This window comes from Camelus ferus, chromosome 3 (assembly GCF_009834535.1).
Source record: "Camelus ferus isolate YT-003-E chromosome 3, BCGSAC_Cfer_1.0, whole genome shotgun sequence".
Taxonomy (NCBI): Eukaryota; Metazoa; Chordata; class Mammalia; order Artiodactyla; family Camelidae; genus Camelus; species Camelus ferus.
The window spans coordinates 98,265,393-98,280,407 of NC_045698.1; the positions used below are offsets into that span (position 1 = coordinate 98,265,393).

At 39.3% G+C, this 15,015-nt stretch overlaps 1 protein-coding gene and 1 long non-coding RNA gene across 2 annotated transcripts in view; both read left to right on the top strand.

Moving 5' to 3' along the window:
• The first annotated feature begins 82 nt into the window (after positions 1-82).
• ZMAT2 (zinc finger matrin-type 2) lies at positions 83-6,027 on the top strand. Its single transcript, XM_006172880.3, has 6 exons — positions 83-799; positions 1,131-1,224; positions 2,251-2,374; positions 3,590-3,663; positions 4,099-4,244; positions 4,959-6,027. The coding sequence occupies exons 1-6, from the start codon at positions 782-784 to the stop codon at positions 5,100-5,102; spliced, it is 600 nt and encodes a 199-aa protein (XP_006172942.1). The 5' UTR covers positions 83-781; the 3' UTR covers positions 5,103-6,027.
• A 2,315-nt stretch (positions 6,028-8,342) lies between these two features.
• The window catches only part of LOC116662736, a 39,940-nt gene continuing 33,267 nt past the window's right edge, over positions 8,343-15,015 (top strand). Inside the window, exon 1 of the long non-coding RNA XR_004318749.1 lies at positions 8,343-8,530. This is a non-coding gene — a long non-coding RNA (uncharacterized LOC116662736). The remainder of the gene's footprint in view (positions 8,531-15,015) is intronic.

Below are 15,015 nucleotides of genomic sequence, written 5' to 3' on the forward strand. Positions count from 1 at the left end.
TTCTGTGAGCTAGAAGTAACCTCCCTGGTGTGATGCTTCTGTATTTAGTGAAGGGATCAGCCACAGTTCCGCCTCTCCCCAACTTGGAGATACAGTCATGTCACTAAATCAGTATATAGTGAGGCATCTTTTAGAATTCTTCACCCTAGAGCGTTGCTGGAGGCTGGCCTTCCCAAGTTGATCATGTTGATGAAATTGTGCCCTATAGATTGAATGACTGTAATGTTTCTCAGTTGAAGGAAAAGTGAGTTAACCAAAGGGTAATAGCTTCAAGATAAAGAGACAAAATGCAAAAAGCGCTTTCTGTAAGTGCGTTGGTAAGGTTGCAGCCATTCCAAACACTTGGGTGCAATGGGGCCATATCTATAGTGCATACAGGGAAATGAAGCATCTAGAGCCCCTAATAACAGCACTTTGGCCTGAAAGGAGGTTTGGAAACTCTTGGCATCTCACGCAAGTTGATTAGACCAGATCAGAAAGCACTGATCTGAACCTTATTTTCCTCTTTTGTGAAATAGAAGAGTTGAGTATATGGTTGTTTTGAAAGCCAGGGTAGAAAAACGCTTGCAGGCGCCCTTACTTCCGTGTTGCTTCATACTCTCTTTGCGCATGCGCCATTTCCTTGGAGCAGAGGTGGGGCCGACAATCCGGTTTTAGGAGCCCTCCAGTCCTTAGCTCGTTTAGAACGCGAGACTCTAAGCTTATTGGAGGCCAGCTTGCTTTACGGCTCAAGGCCGCTTTTTACGGCATTTTCCGGCTTCCCATTCACTTCGCAGTGAAGATGGCGTCCGGCAGCGGGGTAGGTGTTGTGTGTGAGCAGGAGGTTTAGGGTGGGGGGTTGAGGGGGTTTCTCCGCCCTGAATATCCTGTGCCGGACTGAGTCCTGACACCTCCTCGCGGTCTAATGGCCCCGGTTCAAGAGCTGCCCCGTAAGGCCTTGGCACAGGGTCAGTGGAATCGGGGAGGTCTCTGGTTGGGGTCCTGAGGCAACCTCAGCCTCCTGGTGCTGCCCGGAGAGGTTTCCCTCTCCCAGGTCCCCAGGCCGCTTTGGCATTGAGGACGCGGCTCCTGCCGTTTTTCCAGGGGTCAGACACGATTAGCGACGAATCTTGAGCACCTTTTCCCCACAGACAAAAAACTTGGACTTTCGCCGAAAGTGGGACAAAGATGAGTATGAGAAGCTCGCCGAGAAGAGGCTCACGGAAGAGAGAGAAAAGAAGGATGGTGGGTGTCTGCTCTATCAAGTGCTAAGTGTGTTGTAGAGGATGCAATGGCTGGAGAGTGTGGGTGGGGAGTTGAAATGCGCTGTCCCCCAAACCTTTGTAACCTCTGGCAGAGCATTGCCTCCCTAATCTTCGATTTCTTCAGGTATGAGAGCAAGGAGATGAACTGAAGTAGTTTTGAGGTGCTTTCCAGTTCTGTGGTTCTCTGCTTCCTTGCCCTCCCTTTGCTTGGTTCATTTAGTACTTTCCCCAAGTACGGAGAAGGGAGTGGAATCGTTAGTAGTGACAGAGAAGTCAAGTGGTGTGATTTGCTAATGTGTATTACTGCTATTGAAGAGCTTCTCTTTCCTTCGTCAGGGAACATGGGATTATTTCAGTTTCTGCTTAGTTCTGTTTTCTGTGCCTTACATAATGTCAGGGAAACGGTGCTCCTCTCCTAAATAGAGGTTCCACTATACGAAAAGGAATGTCTTATTTTCTTACGTGTTTTCAAATTTGTCCATTCTTCTTCTACTTTACTTCAACACTGCCATGCATACATTAATCCTTTTAGTTTTCATGTAATTTGTACAATAGTGTTCGGCGTGTAACAGATATCTATTTACTAAATGTTGATACCCCTTTAAAAATTTTCCCTAGCTCTCAGAACACTCCTTTCTGTGTTATGCTTGGTGTATCTGTTTGAAAGCATTACTGAGTGGTCTTGCTCTTCTTTTAAAAGGTGGCTTTTTGTGAAAATGTAGAAGTGCTCCTTTCAGTTCAATTAATTCATGATTAAAAGAACATTGCTTTTAGGCTTGTTAGCTTTAAAATGGAGAAAAGATGTAGAGAGTTAAGCATTGCTAATCATTTTTCCTGTGTTGAGATTCTCCCTAGCTGCTTCTAGAAGTGCCCATTGTGTCCCTTGCTTCAGGTTTCAAAAAAGAGATGAAAATAGACCTCTGAATTTTGTGTTTCATGCATTTCTTTTCCTTTCTGATTAAAGAACACTAATAAAGAAGGGACTTCTTTCCCCATTATATTTCAGGAAAACCAGTGCAGCCAGTCAAGCGGGAGCTTCTCCGGCATAGGGACTACAAGGTGGACCTGGAATCCAAACTCGGGAAGACAATTGTCATTACCAAGACCACCCCACAATCTGAGATGGGAGGGTGAGTGGCTTTTTATCTTTCTCTGCAACCAAGACTAAGTCTAATAAACTATCTGTGGGTTTTAGGAAGTGTTGAGCAATGTCCTTGGCCCCAGAATAACAGCCTTGTTTCCTATAATTCCATCTTTTGTCCTCTGAGGTCTCATGTTAGCATAATAATGTCTCTACGAGGGGTCACTCTATAGGTTTCTTCTTTAGCACTATAGCTATTTCTTAATATCTTAAAAAGGATTGTTTGTTCTCCTGCCAGAGGAAGAAATGAAGCAATGGACTACTGAGGCGATTTCTAGGGAAGAAATTAGGTGAAGCTACAGTGGAGCCCATGAGCAGCTGAGAGTGAATAAAGGGGGTTGAGCTTCCAGACTGGTGCAATGGTTGTAGTTTTTATGGATTTCCTGGTTGTGCACATTGTTCTGAGACCAAGACTATAACCTTTAGGAAGAAGGGTCCCCACAAGAACTCTTCATCTTTTTGCCCACAACTACTTTTCTGTCCAGTTAGGTTTTTCAGCAGAAGGATAACACAGATAGCAATGAATGACACTTTTCTGAGCTGCTTAGTAAACCCACTGTTGTCATTCCTCTTTGTGTTAGTTATCTATTGCTATATGAAATAATACATTAACCCAAAATTTAGCAGCATGAAACAACAGATAGCTCATAATATCTGTGGGTAAGGAATCTGGGAAAGGTATGCCTAGGTGGTTCTGGCTCAGGGTCTGTAACAAAGCTGCCATTGAGGTATCAGCTGGGTCTGCATTCCTCTGAGGTATAAGTGAGGCTGGAGGATCTGTTTCCAAGCTCTCTTACGTGGCTTTAGTTTGGAGGCCTCACTTCTGTGCTCCATGGGCCACTTCATAGTGTTATTCACAACAGAGCAAGTGGCTTCCCCAGAGCAAGCAATCCAAATGCACAGACTAAGACAGAGCCACATGTTCTTTTTTTTAGTAACCTAATCTTGAAAGTGAAATAACATCGTTTTTAACATATTCTGTTGATCACACAGACTAACCCTGGTACAAATGGGGAAGGGCTATACAGTGTAGGAATACTGGGAGGGTGGGATCATTGTGGGGGCTATGTTGGAAGTTGGCAGTGAGAATTGTCTCTTTCTTCTAAAAAGAACTCTTACCTAAAAATATGAGATTCTTGGTTGAAAAATGATAAAATCCTTACAACCAGATTTGACCCTAGTGCTGTTTCTTTCTGTTTGCTAGATATTACTGCAATGTCTGTGACTGTGTGGTGAAAGACTCTATCAACTTCCTGGATCACATTAATGGAAAGAAACGTAAGGCTTGGAGGTAGTTTGTTACTGGGTCTGAGATTGGGTTTTGGAGGTGTGGTGGGGGAAAGGGTAGTTTCTGTTGGCCTCTTTTTTTAATGTGGGGAATTCTCTAGTTGCTTCAGTACAGGCCATACTTTACTTCATTATTTAATATTCCTGAAGTCCATGAGGTGAGAGTTTGTTCTAGACTCTCACCAAGCCTAATTCATGGTCTTCTCCTGGGCCCACCTGTCCCCACTGGTGTCCATCTGCTCAGTAAGGGCAGTTGAAAGCCATTTATGTCTTGTTACCTGGGGCTGCTGCCATGGGAGTTTTTTTTTAGCCCAAATTATTTTTACTGAGTGTTTTATGAAATTTTTTTTAATGTCTGGAAAAGACTTTTTGAGGGGATTAGGATGTTGTAACGACCTTACCTTCTTAATTTTTGACCCCACCTAGATCAGCGAAACCTAGGCATGTCTATGCGTGTGGAACGTTCCACCTTGGATCAGGTAAAGAAACGCTTTGAAGTCAACAAGAAGAAGATGGAAGAGAAGCAGAAAGATTATGATTTTGAGGAAAGGATGAAGGAGCTCAGAGAAGAGGTATGCTCTACTATCCTTCTCTCTCCACTCCCCAGCTTTGAATTTTATGTTATGAATCATGGGAAGGCTTTTTTCCTCATTCTATTCCCACCCCAAAAGGAGAGTTTTATCTCCTGAATTTCTGTTTATTAAGGGAAACGTTTATTGCCCTTGTTTGAGACTCTCATGATCTGAAGGAAATGGCTCTAAAGCTATCTTTTTTTTCTGGACTCTCTAGGCGATAGATATATATTTTTAAACTATAGGAGCAACTAACTAAGTGCACCTAGTCCCCAGTAGGCCTGTGGAACCAGGCTGACTGGGTCAGAATTCTGTTTCCTCCACTTACTAGCTGTGAATCTTGGGCAAGCTATATAAACTTTCTGTGCCTCCATTTTCCCGTATAGAGACCTTCGTATATAATATACATAAAGCCTTTAGACCAGTTCCTAGCTTGTACTGTATGCCCCAGACTGCTAGTTCTCATTATATGGCTTTGCTTCCATCACCTTAAGAACTAGAGATGAACTGGGATGTTGGATTGAGAAGTGCTCTCCACAGGCTCAAACTTCTCTTTCTTGTCCCTTATAATCTTTACCATGGCTTTTCCTCTGCTCTTGAAATTTTACTTTGTGTTTAATTATTTTCTTCTAAAGATGACAAGTAAGCTACCTGTCTCTTTCAACAACATTTGGCTCAGGATTCTGAACTGATTCTGAGTGATTTCCCCTCTAGGAGGAAAAGGCCAAAGCCTACAAGAAAGAGAAACAGAAGGAGAAGAAAAGGAGGGCTGAGGAGGACTTGACATTTGAGGAGGATGATGAAATGGCAGCTGTGATGGGCTTCTCTGGTTTTGGTTCCACCAAGAAGAGTTACTGAGGCTTTCTATGCCTGGCTTTTTGCTGGGCCTAACTTTGTGTGTGTGGGCATCATTTTTTGGGAGGTACTTGGGAAATTCTTAAGAGTGGCAATGGGGAGGGCTAGAGGGTGGGTGTTTGTGGTTGCCCTCTGCCTTGGGAGAGAGCACAGGATGCAGAGGAATCCTCTGTGGCATATTCCTTCAGCCTCAGTATATCACTGGAGTCACAGGACCTCTGACCATCCAAGTTCCCAATAAAGAAAAACCTCCTCTTCTGAGGCTGCTTTCCTGAAACTCTCCCTGCATCTTTCCCCCTCTCTTCATCTCTTCATTCTCTTATCTGAACACCCTACATTTATCCTGTGTTCTGCCTTTGTTTTAATTTTGACTCTTGTTTAGCCTACAGCAGAAAGGTTCTCTGGGTCCCCACTTTCCAGTTGATAACATATCCTTGACTGACCCCTGCTTTCCCCATTCTCCCCTCACTTCCCACCTCCCCCGCCGTGGTTCTCTGGCCACTGTGCATGCATGTGTACCTCTGCCTGGGTCAGTGGTGTGTGCAGGTGTGTGTGCATGAATCTGTCACATAGAGGGAGCCTGAGCAAGAGCCTCAGAGCATTGCTGCCTTGGAGCCTGGTTATCTCGGCTTCCTCAGAGCATGTAACAGGAAATTAAATGGGATGAGTGTTTGGTGTGGTATTTGTCTGCTGAGTTTTTTAACCTTTGTTCTTCATATGTAGACTGTTCACCTTTTCCTGTTTGTTTCATTTTATTGAGGATTGTTTTTGTCTTCCTTGTAAGCAGGCTCTTGGAAGAACCTGTTTGATGCAAAAAAGAAAAAGGAGAAAACCTCATATGGGAGCCCTTGGGTCTCAGAGGCTGTTCAACATGTATAATAAATGGCATTGACTGGGCCTATTTCATATTTGGTGGGAACATTCCATATTCTTCCCTGTGTATTGTTTTTTCTTTCCCACACTTACTCTTTTGAAATTGTCCCTTCATTTGAGCCCTGTCACTTTTTTTTCTAGGTTCCTTCAACATGAGTTCTATTTTCCTCTGATGGGATCTGTGTCTGGAGGAGTCTGAACAAAACTTTTCCTGTAATTTTAGCCTCCTTTAATCTTTTATTTTTGGAATAGCAGAGCTCAGGGCTGAAAACTTAGTGTTTTCCTTACTATCTGCAGTTAGGCTAGGCACAGGGTTACTCAGTTTTTGCACTGTTGACATTTTGGACTGGATAATTCTTTGTTGTGGGGGCTCCCTTGTGCATTGCAGGAGGTTTAGAGTATCCCTAGCCTCTGCTTGCTAGATGCTAGCAGCATCTCCTCTCCAAGTTGGGACAACTAAGGATATCAGTGTATCCCAGAGTGGGGTGGGGCAGAATTCCTCCTCCCAGCCCAACTGAGAGCCTTTGAGAAGCTGCCTTCCCTTTGGTCTAATTTGAGAATTAGATAGCACAGACTGGTTAATAACTAAGCCAAAACAACTTTGATATTCCCTGGGTCAGGTACTGTGCCAGGTCCCAGGGTTGCAGAGGGGGAATAAAAGCCCCTTAAATTAAAAAACAAACAAACAAACAAACAAAAAAACCAAACATGATAGTTACACAACTTTAAGCAGGTGAATTCTGTAACAACTTTAGCTGGTTCTATATCCTGCTAAATAGGCTCTATTTGGGTTAACAAGGCTGCTTCGTACGGCTTGTTGACATTCTGTGCCTCATCTAGTCCCTCATACAACTTTATGTAGCATCTGAATCAGATCACTTGTGGGTCCCCCAAAGTACCATAGTCTGGACTTTTGTGCAAAATTCCCTTGCTGTCAGGCATTCATTTTGTCTAACTTACTTCTAATGCTGAATCTTGCCACTGGAAACTGTGAATGTATCTTTATCTACTGGCTTAAGGCCTCTCAGAGTTTCTCATACAATATTTGGCCACTGCAGGCAGATTAGTTGGTGCTTTCCTTGGCAGGATTATGTGTTCTACAGGTCCTTGGGTAAGAATCTGCCCTTGTCAACGGGATCCTTTTGTTCTCCTTTTCAAGGCAGGCTGGAGAATATGTCAGTGAGCTGAGTTCCTTCCATGGTTCACTATTCATCAGGCAACTAATTCAACTTTGGCCTCAAGTGATTTCCCTCCCTTTTTGATACCAGCAAAATCTGACTTCTGATCATCTCTACTAAAAAGCAGTTCTGAATTCCAGTTTCTAAATTCTCTTGGGACAGGCAAGTGGTTTGAGTCTCCAGGGGGTCTGTCTAGGTCATGGGTGTTTGGAGGGGCTCAAGTTGGTGACTTAAAAAAGGGAGGGTGGGAAGGAAATGGGATGGAAATTTAGGAGTCCAGAGCAATCCCAGAGAACTCACATCTCTGGAAGTTTTGATGTTTGTGTTCACTAAAATCCAAGGAAGTTTTGCATTCTAGTTGAGAAACATGCCTGTGACCTGTCTACATGAGTGTTCATTCAATGAGTCTGAGGTGCTGAACATGTTCTAGGCCTTGTTAGCAAAGCATCAAGTCCCCAGCTGTCATGGAATTTGCATTCTGTTGGAATTGCTGGTTGAAGTATTTACAGAACAAAAGATCTGTATGGCTTCAGGTGACTGTGGTTTCAGGCACCCCCAGGGCCTCTTGCATCTCTCCTATAACTCCAAAAATTTAATTGTGAAGACTAATCCAGCAATTCTACTCATCTAAGTATCCTAAGAACAGACTTGCTTATGTGTACATATGTGTGCAAAGATGTTTACTGCAGCTTTGTTTATAATAGTGAAACATTTAAAATAAAACTGGTCCATTTATACTTGAGTATAATGCAGTCATTACAATATATATGAATTAGATCTACTCAATGTACTGACAGAAGTCTCCAAGACATACTGTTAAGTAAACGAACACAAAAACAATACCCAACAAACCAATCCCCAGTAAGGCCCCCCTCACTCCCAGTCATAGAAAAAAATGTGTGTATAGTTAAATATATAGATTGAGGAAAAGAACTGGAGGAATACACACTGAAATCGTAATCATTAACTGGAGAAAAGTAGGAATTGTGGGGTGAGAAAGGTTATCTGTTTACAGGATACATAAAAGGAATAGGGTGTTCGCGTGTGGTTTAGAATAATTTTAAAAAGTATTAACAGAAGTAATACTATATAACACCTGGGAACTGTATAACACCTGGGAGAGGAGCTGTGGGGTTTATGTAGTTTAACCGCAAAGTTCCAAAATAAAGCCTGAAATAACAATTTGCAGCGTGTAAAGATTCCACTCTACTGATTCAAGGCACTGTGAAAGTTGATCAGATCACAGAGTGCTGGACCCTGTGGTTGTCAGGGGAGCGGAGAGGTATGAAGAGGCGACCAGAGCCTTGTGGACCAGGTGACTGCGGCGGCACGGAGGGAGAGAATAAGCCCAGAAGCAACCGCGGAAGAGCTCACTTGCTGGTAGGGGAGACCTGGGTCCTTGACACTGCTGTGTGTCCTCAGATGGGCACTCTTCAAGTGTCTAAATTGGGGGTGGGTGATCAGATAGGGCAGTTCGTTTGGACACTGAGTCAGTCTGGATCCCGTCTATCCTGTTTGGTTTATTGTGACGTATGCCTTTCTCACTAGTCAAGTTAATACAATCCAGAGGGCGTGCTCGGGCTGGCTTTAGCTCAGCGGTTCCTTCGACTGACATGCAATTTAATTACCCTCTTCGGGGTGGTTCGAGACCCGCGGGCGCTCTCCAGTCCTTTTGCCATTTTGCTTTCCCCAAAAAGCAATCTCTTTTGCTGTCCCAGTTCTTTCCTAGCTTGGAGAGAGCGTTTTTCAGACTCCTCCCCTGACGGGAGCGCCAAAGCAACCAACTTTCCAGCGGGTATTCAGCTCCCTTTCAACCAGGAACTAGGGTTGCTTGGAGAAATAGCTGATGCTAGGACAGGGGAAGGAAATACAGAGATGAACTGGGAGCATCTTGGATTCACCTAGTAGTTCCAGAAAGTAAGGAAGTGCTAAAAAACAAAACAAACAAACAAAAAAACCTAACACAAAAAACTTGCTTTTAAAATTACTTTTGATGTTAATGTTTGTTTTTGTTCCAGTGCTTAACTGTTATACTGGTATCTTTTCTAAGTCCTCAAATAACTTTTCCTTACAGGGGCTGCATTATTTCGTTTGTCAGCTACATTTTAACTCCCTTCTATTATTTATATAACAGTCAATTATTTCATTTCATTTCCCCCTTCCTCTCCCAATTTGAGAGAGGTTACTTTCAAAAAACAACTTGCATATTATTTTCCCATCCTTGTTACCACCTTTATTTTAGTCAGAGATCTACAACTTATTAGTATAGTTAATGCTTTCTGAATTTTCCTGTTAGTTCTATGGTGGATGAAACTCATTCTCTAGTAAATTCCTCAGAAGAGGCTCCAGAGTACAGTATTCTGAATTCTTGCATGCTTATTTAAAAAAATTTTTTTAAATTGAAGTATAGTCGGTTTACAATGTTGTGTTAATTTCTGGTGAGTTTTGCGTATTTAAAACTGATTTTCTATAGCCTTAGTACTTAAAGGAACAGATAGGCTAGATATAAAATCTTGGTTCTCACTTTTTTCCTGTGGGTATTTAAAAACTTCATTGCAGAATATAGTATGTATATGCATGACTGGGACATTGTGCTGTATGCCAGAAATTGACACATTGTAACTGACTGTACTAAAAAAAAAATTCATTGCTGCTTTCCTTTGTGTGTTGTTGTGAAACCTGATACCAACCTGATTTTGTTTCCTTCCTAAATGATTTGGTCTTTTTCCCTGAGGCCCAAAGGATTTTTTTTCTTTCAAATCTAATTAATTTTCTAAGATTCCTTAGAATTGACCATTCCATACTATTTTCTTTGGTCCTTGGAAGACCTTTTTGATGTGTAGACTGAAGTTTTACTTCTAGGAAGTTTTCTTGAATATTACATCTGTTCCATTATTTTGTTTTTCTTGTACAGGGACTATAATATATGTTGGGTCCTCTTTGCCTCTGTATCTAGCACTTTCTCTCTGATCCTTCTTACTGGTTTCTTGATTTTTAAACTTTTTCCTGGCTGTTACAGTTCTTTTCGCCAAAACCAGTTATTGTATTTTAAGTAAAATCTCTTCCTCTTGGACATCTTATAATTTAGTCTTTTGTTTTCCTGAGATGATTCTACTTTTTGTTAATTTTGTCTTGATTTTGACTAACTCTTGTCTTACAACTTTTTGGTTTTTGTCCATTTTGTACTGAATTATTTTTCTGATTCACTGTTTTTTCATATCGCCATGACTGTTTAAGGTTATTTAATTCAGGTTGGAGTATTGTATTTCAGTTTTCCTGTTTCATGGTTAGTTTTGAAAGAATATTTATCCTCATTTTTTTGTTGTCTTTGTATAATATTAAGCCTACTATTTTCTGTTCATTCTAAATGTCTACTTTCCAGTTTTAGCAACTGCAAATGAGGCAGGCAGTTGGGTGCTTTATTAGGTTTCTTAGTTCGAGAGTGCCCTCTTCTGTAGGTAGGATGAAGTGCATCTTTTCCAAATAAAAGGTATTTTGTGGCGAGTGGAGGCCAGGTTGATGGGTCTTCTGGTTTTGTGATTCTCCTTCATTTCTCTGGTGGTTTTCATTTTCACGCCTTGTTTTCTTTATTTTCACCATCAAGCCCTCAAGGGATACCTCCCCTTCAAGTCACCTCTTTCCTCCAGACGAGATGCCTTCTCAAGACTCATTTCTAGTCTTAAACACTTTAAGACCTTCTCTTAGAGTCCTCAGTTCCTCTCATCCATCAGGTCTCAGTCGTATTGTCAGCATTTCCCCACTCAAGCTGGGACTCTCTTTTTCTGGTGGTGACTCTATCTGTCTTCCACCATTGCTAGACCTCTGTTGTTCTCTAATCTTCTATACCATCTTGGCCTCTCTTTAATAGCATGGCTTTGTAACTGAATCTGCTGATTTTGGCTATATAGTCACCAGTTTATACGTAGAATAAAGTTTATAATATTCTCTGTCTCCAAATTATGCTGTAGTCATAGGTGGTTTTATTAGCTTTCTTTTTGTTCATTTGTTTGTTTTTATTTAGGTGGCTGGCATTATTCTGTGGGAACCTGGAAGCCAGCTCTTTTTTTTTTTCTTAAAATTTTTTTCTTTCTAGTTTTATTGAGATATAATGGATATAAAGCACTGTGTAAGGTTAAAGTGTACAGCATAATGATTTGACTTACATACATCATAAAATGATTACCATGATAAGCTAAGTGAACATCATCTCATATAGATACAAAATTAAAAGAGAAAGAAAAAATATTTTCCTTGTGATGAGAACTATTAGGATTTAGTCTCTCAACAACTTTTATATATAACATAAAGCATTGCTAATTATATTTAACATGTTGTTACATAACATCCCTAGTAACTGGAAGTCTGTACTTTTTGACTACCTTCATCCAATAACTCCTCCCTCCACCTCCTGCTTCTGGTAACCACAAATATGATCTCTTTTTCTAAGAGTTTGTTTGTTTGTCTTCAAAATATAATTTATCTACAATACTGTTTTATTTCCTGGTGCACAACATAGTGATTTGATATTTCTATACATTACAAAATAATCACCAGCACCATAAGTCTAGTTACCCACCTATCACCATACCAAGATTTTACATTCTTATATGCTATATTCCTCACACTAAACATTTCATACCCATGACTCATTTATTTTGTAATGGGAAATTTGTACCTCTTAATCTCCCTCATCTATTTCCCTCATCTCCCCACACGTCTCCCTTCTGGCAGCCACCTGTTTGTTCTCTGTATCTGTGACTCTGTTTCTGTTTTGCTGTTCGTTCATTTGTTTTGCTTTTTAGATTCCACGTGTAAATGAACTCATAGGTATTTGTCTTTGTCTGACTTACTTCATTTAGCATAGTATCCTTTAGGTCCATCCATATTATCACAGATGGCAAGATTTCATTCTTTTTTATGGCTTAGTAACATTGCTTGATGTATATATGCAGGGGTGTGTGTGTGTGTGTGTGTATACACCACATCTTCTTTGTCCATCTATCAGTGGTCATTTAGGTTGCTGCCATATCTTGGTTATTGTAAATAATGCTACAATGAACACAGAGGTGCATATATCATTTCAAATGAGTGGTTTTGGGTTTTATTTTAAAAATAAATATCCAGGAACTGCTGGATTGTATGGTAGTTCTATTTTTAATTTTTTTTTTTGAGGAAACTCCATACTGTTTTATGTAGTAGCTGCACCAATTTACATTCCTCCACCAGCGTATGAGGGTTCTGTTTCTTCCACATTTTTGCCAATACTTGTTACTTGTCTTTTTGATGATAGCCATTGTGACAGGTATGAGGTGTTATCTCACTGTGGTTTTGATTTACAGTTCCCTGATGATTTTTGATGCTGAGCATCATTCTATGGGAACCTGGAAGCCAACTAATTTTTTTCTTTAAAAAATTTAAAATTGTGGTAAAATATACAGCACGTAAAATTTACCATCTGAACCATTTTTAAGAGTCCAGTCAATCGTATTAACTAAGTTCACATTATTATGCAACTATTACCACCATCTATCTTCAGAACTTTGTCTTGCAAAACTGAAACTCTATATCTACTAAACAATAACTACCCACCCCTCCGTCTGCCCCCGACCCCTGGCAACCACCATTCTACTTTCTGTCTCTATGAATTCGACTACTTTAGCTACTTCATATACGTGGAGTCATGTAGTTTTTGTTTTTTTTGTGACTGGCTTATTTCATTTATCATAATGTGTTGTAGCATGTGACAGGATTTCCTGGATGTATAGAACCAGAAGTGGAATTGCTGAATCATATGGTAATTCTATTTTTAGCTTTTGAGGAACTTCCATACTGTTTTCCATAGCAGCTATACCATTTTACATACCCATCAACAGTGCACAAGGATTTCATTCTCTCCACATCCTTGACAACACTTGTTATTTTGTTTTTGTTTTTTTAGAGGTTTTTTCCTTTTTTATTCCATAGTAGTCATCGTAATGGGTGTGAGGTGATTTCTCTCTATTCTTGTCTGTTTATTTTTCTAGTTTGTCTGCATCCATAAAATGTTGATATTTTTATTGGGATCATATTAACTGATCTATTCATTTGAGGACAATTGAGAGTCTTTATGACATCAAGTCAAAGGAATTTACTCCAAGAACAAGGAATGTTTTCTACTTGTTCAAATTCACTTTTGTGTTTTCTAGGAGTACATTAGATTTTTACATATATGAAATTTTGAACATTTCTTGATAAGTTTACTTTTAAGAATTTCCCCTTTTTTGTTTATAAATAGGATCTTATATTCCATAATACTTTCTGGCTTGTTATTTTTAGGTATGTGAAGATTGTTGACTTTTGTTTGTGAATTTTGTGTCCTGACACCTTACTGTATTGTTTTATACTTCTTTTCCAATTTGTATACCTCTATTTATTGTCCATTCTCTGATAGCTTTGGATAATTATTCCCATGCCATTGTTAAACAGTAGTAGAAATAGAAAACATCTTTGTCTTGTTCCTGACCTTTACTGAAATTCCTCCAGTGTTTCCCCGTTAAGATTCATCTCTAGCATGATTATATATATATGTGTATATATAAAATACAATAAATATAATGTAATGTATACACTTATAATCAGGATAGATATATTGTCATCAATTCCTATCCTGATTATTTTAAAAATCTAGAATTATTGTATATTAACTTTGTATGCTGCAACCACTTTGCTATGATTGCTTCTTAGTTCCAGAAGTTTTTTGTTAATTCTTTGTGATTTTCTACGTAGATAATTATATTATCTGTAAACATCGATAGTTCTGTTTCTTCCTTCCCAATATATGTACGTTTTATTTTCTTTCCTTGTTTTACTGCATTAGCTAGGACTTACAGTATGATTTTGAATAGGAGTGGTGAGACAGGACAGCCTTGTCTTGTACCCAGTCTTAAAAGAAAAGCATGTAGTTTCTCACCATTATATATGATGTTAGCTTTTTGTTTTCTCTAGATGTTGTTTATCAAGTTGAAGAAGTTCCTCTATATTCCTACTTTGCTAAGAGTTTTTATCACAAATGGATACTGGATTTTTTCAAGTGCTTTTTTTCTGTGTTTATTGATATGATCATATGATTTTTCTTCTTAACCTATTGATGTGATAGATTACATTAATTGATTTTTCAAATGTTGAATCAGACCTAAAATGAATCCCACTTGGTCATAGTGTATAAATAATTCTTTTATACATTGTTGCATCTGATTTGCTGATATTTTGTTGAAGTTTTTCCATCCATGTTCAGGATCAATAATAATCTAATTTTCTTTCCTTATATCTTTGATTTTGGTATTAGGGTAATGCTGGCCTTATAAAAGGAGTTAGGAAGTATTCCTTCTGCTTCTATTTTCTGGAAGACATTGTACAGAATTGGTATTACTTTCTTTTTAAATGCTAGGTAGAATTCGAAACCATTTGTGTCTGGTGCTTACTGGTTTTGAGGGTTATTAATTATTGATTCAATTTCTTTAATTGATAAAAATTTATTCATATTATCTGTTTCCCTTTGTGTGAGTTTCGGCCGACTGTCTTTCAAAAGATTGGATTATTTCATCTAGGTTATCAACTTTATGGGTATAGTGTTGTTCTTAATTGTCTTTTATTGTTCTTTTAATGTCCAAGGAATCAGTTGTTATGGTTCCTCTTTCATTTCCAATATAAGTAATTTGTATCTTCTTTTTTTTTCCTGGTTAGCTTGGCAAGAGGTTTATCAATTTAATTTGTATTTTTGAAGAACCAGATTTTGGATTAATTGATTTTATCTATTGTTTTCCTGTTTATAGTTTCACTGAGTTCTACTCAAATTTTATTTATATCTTCTTTTAATAATTAAATAT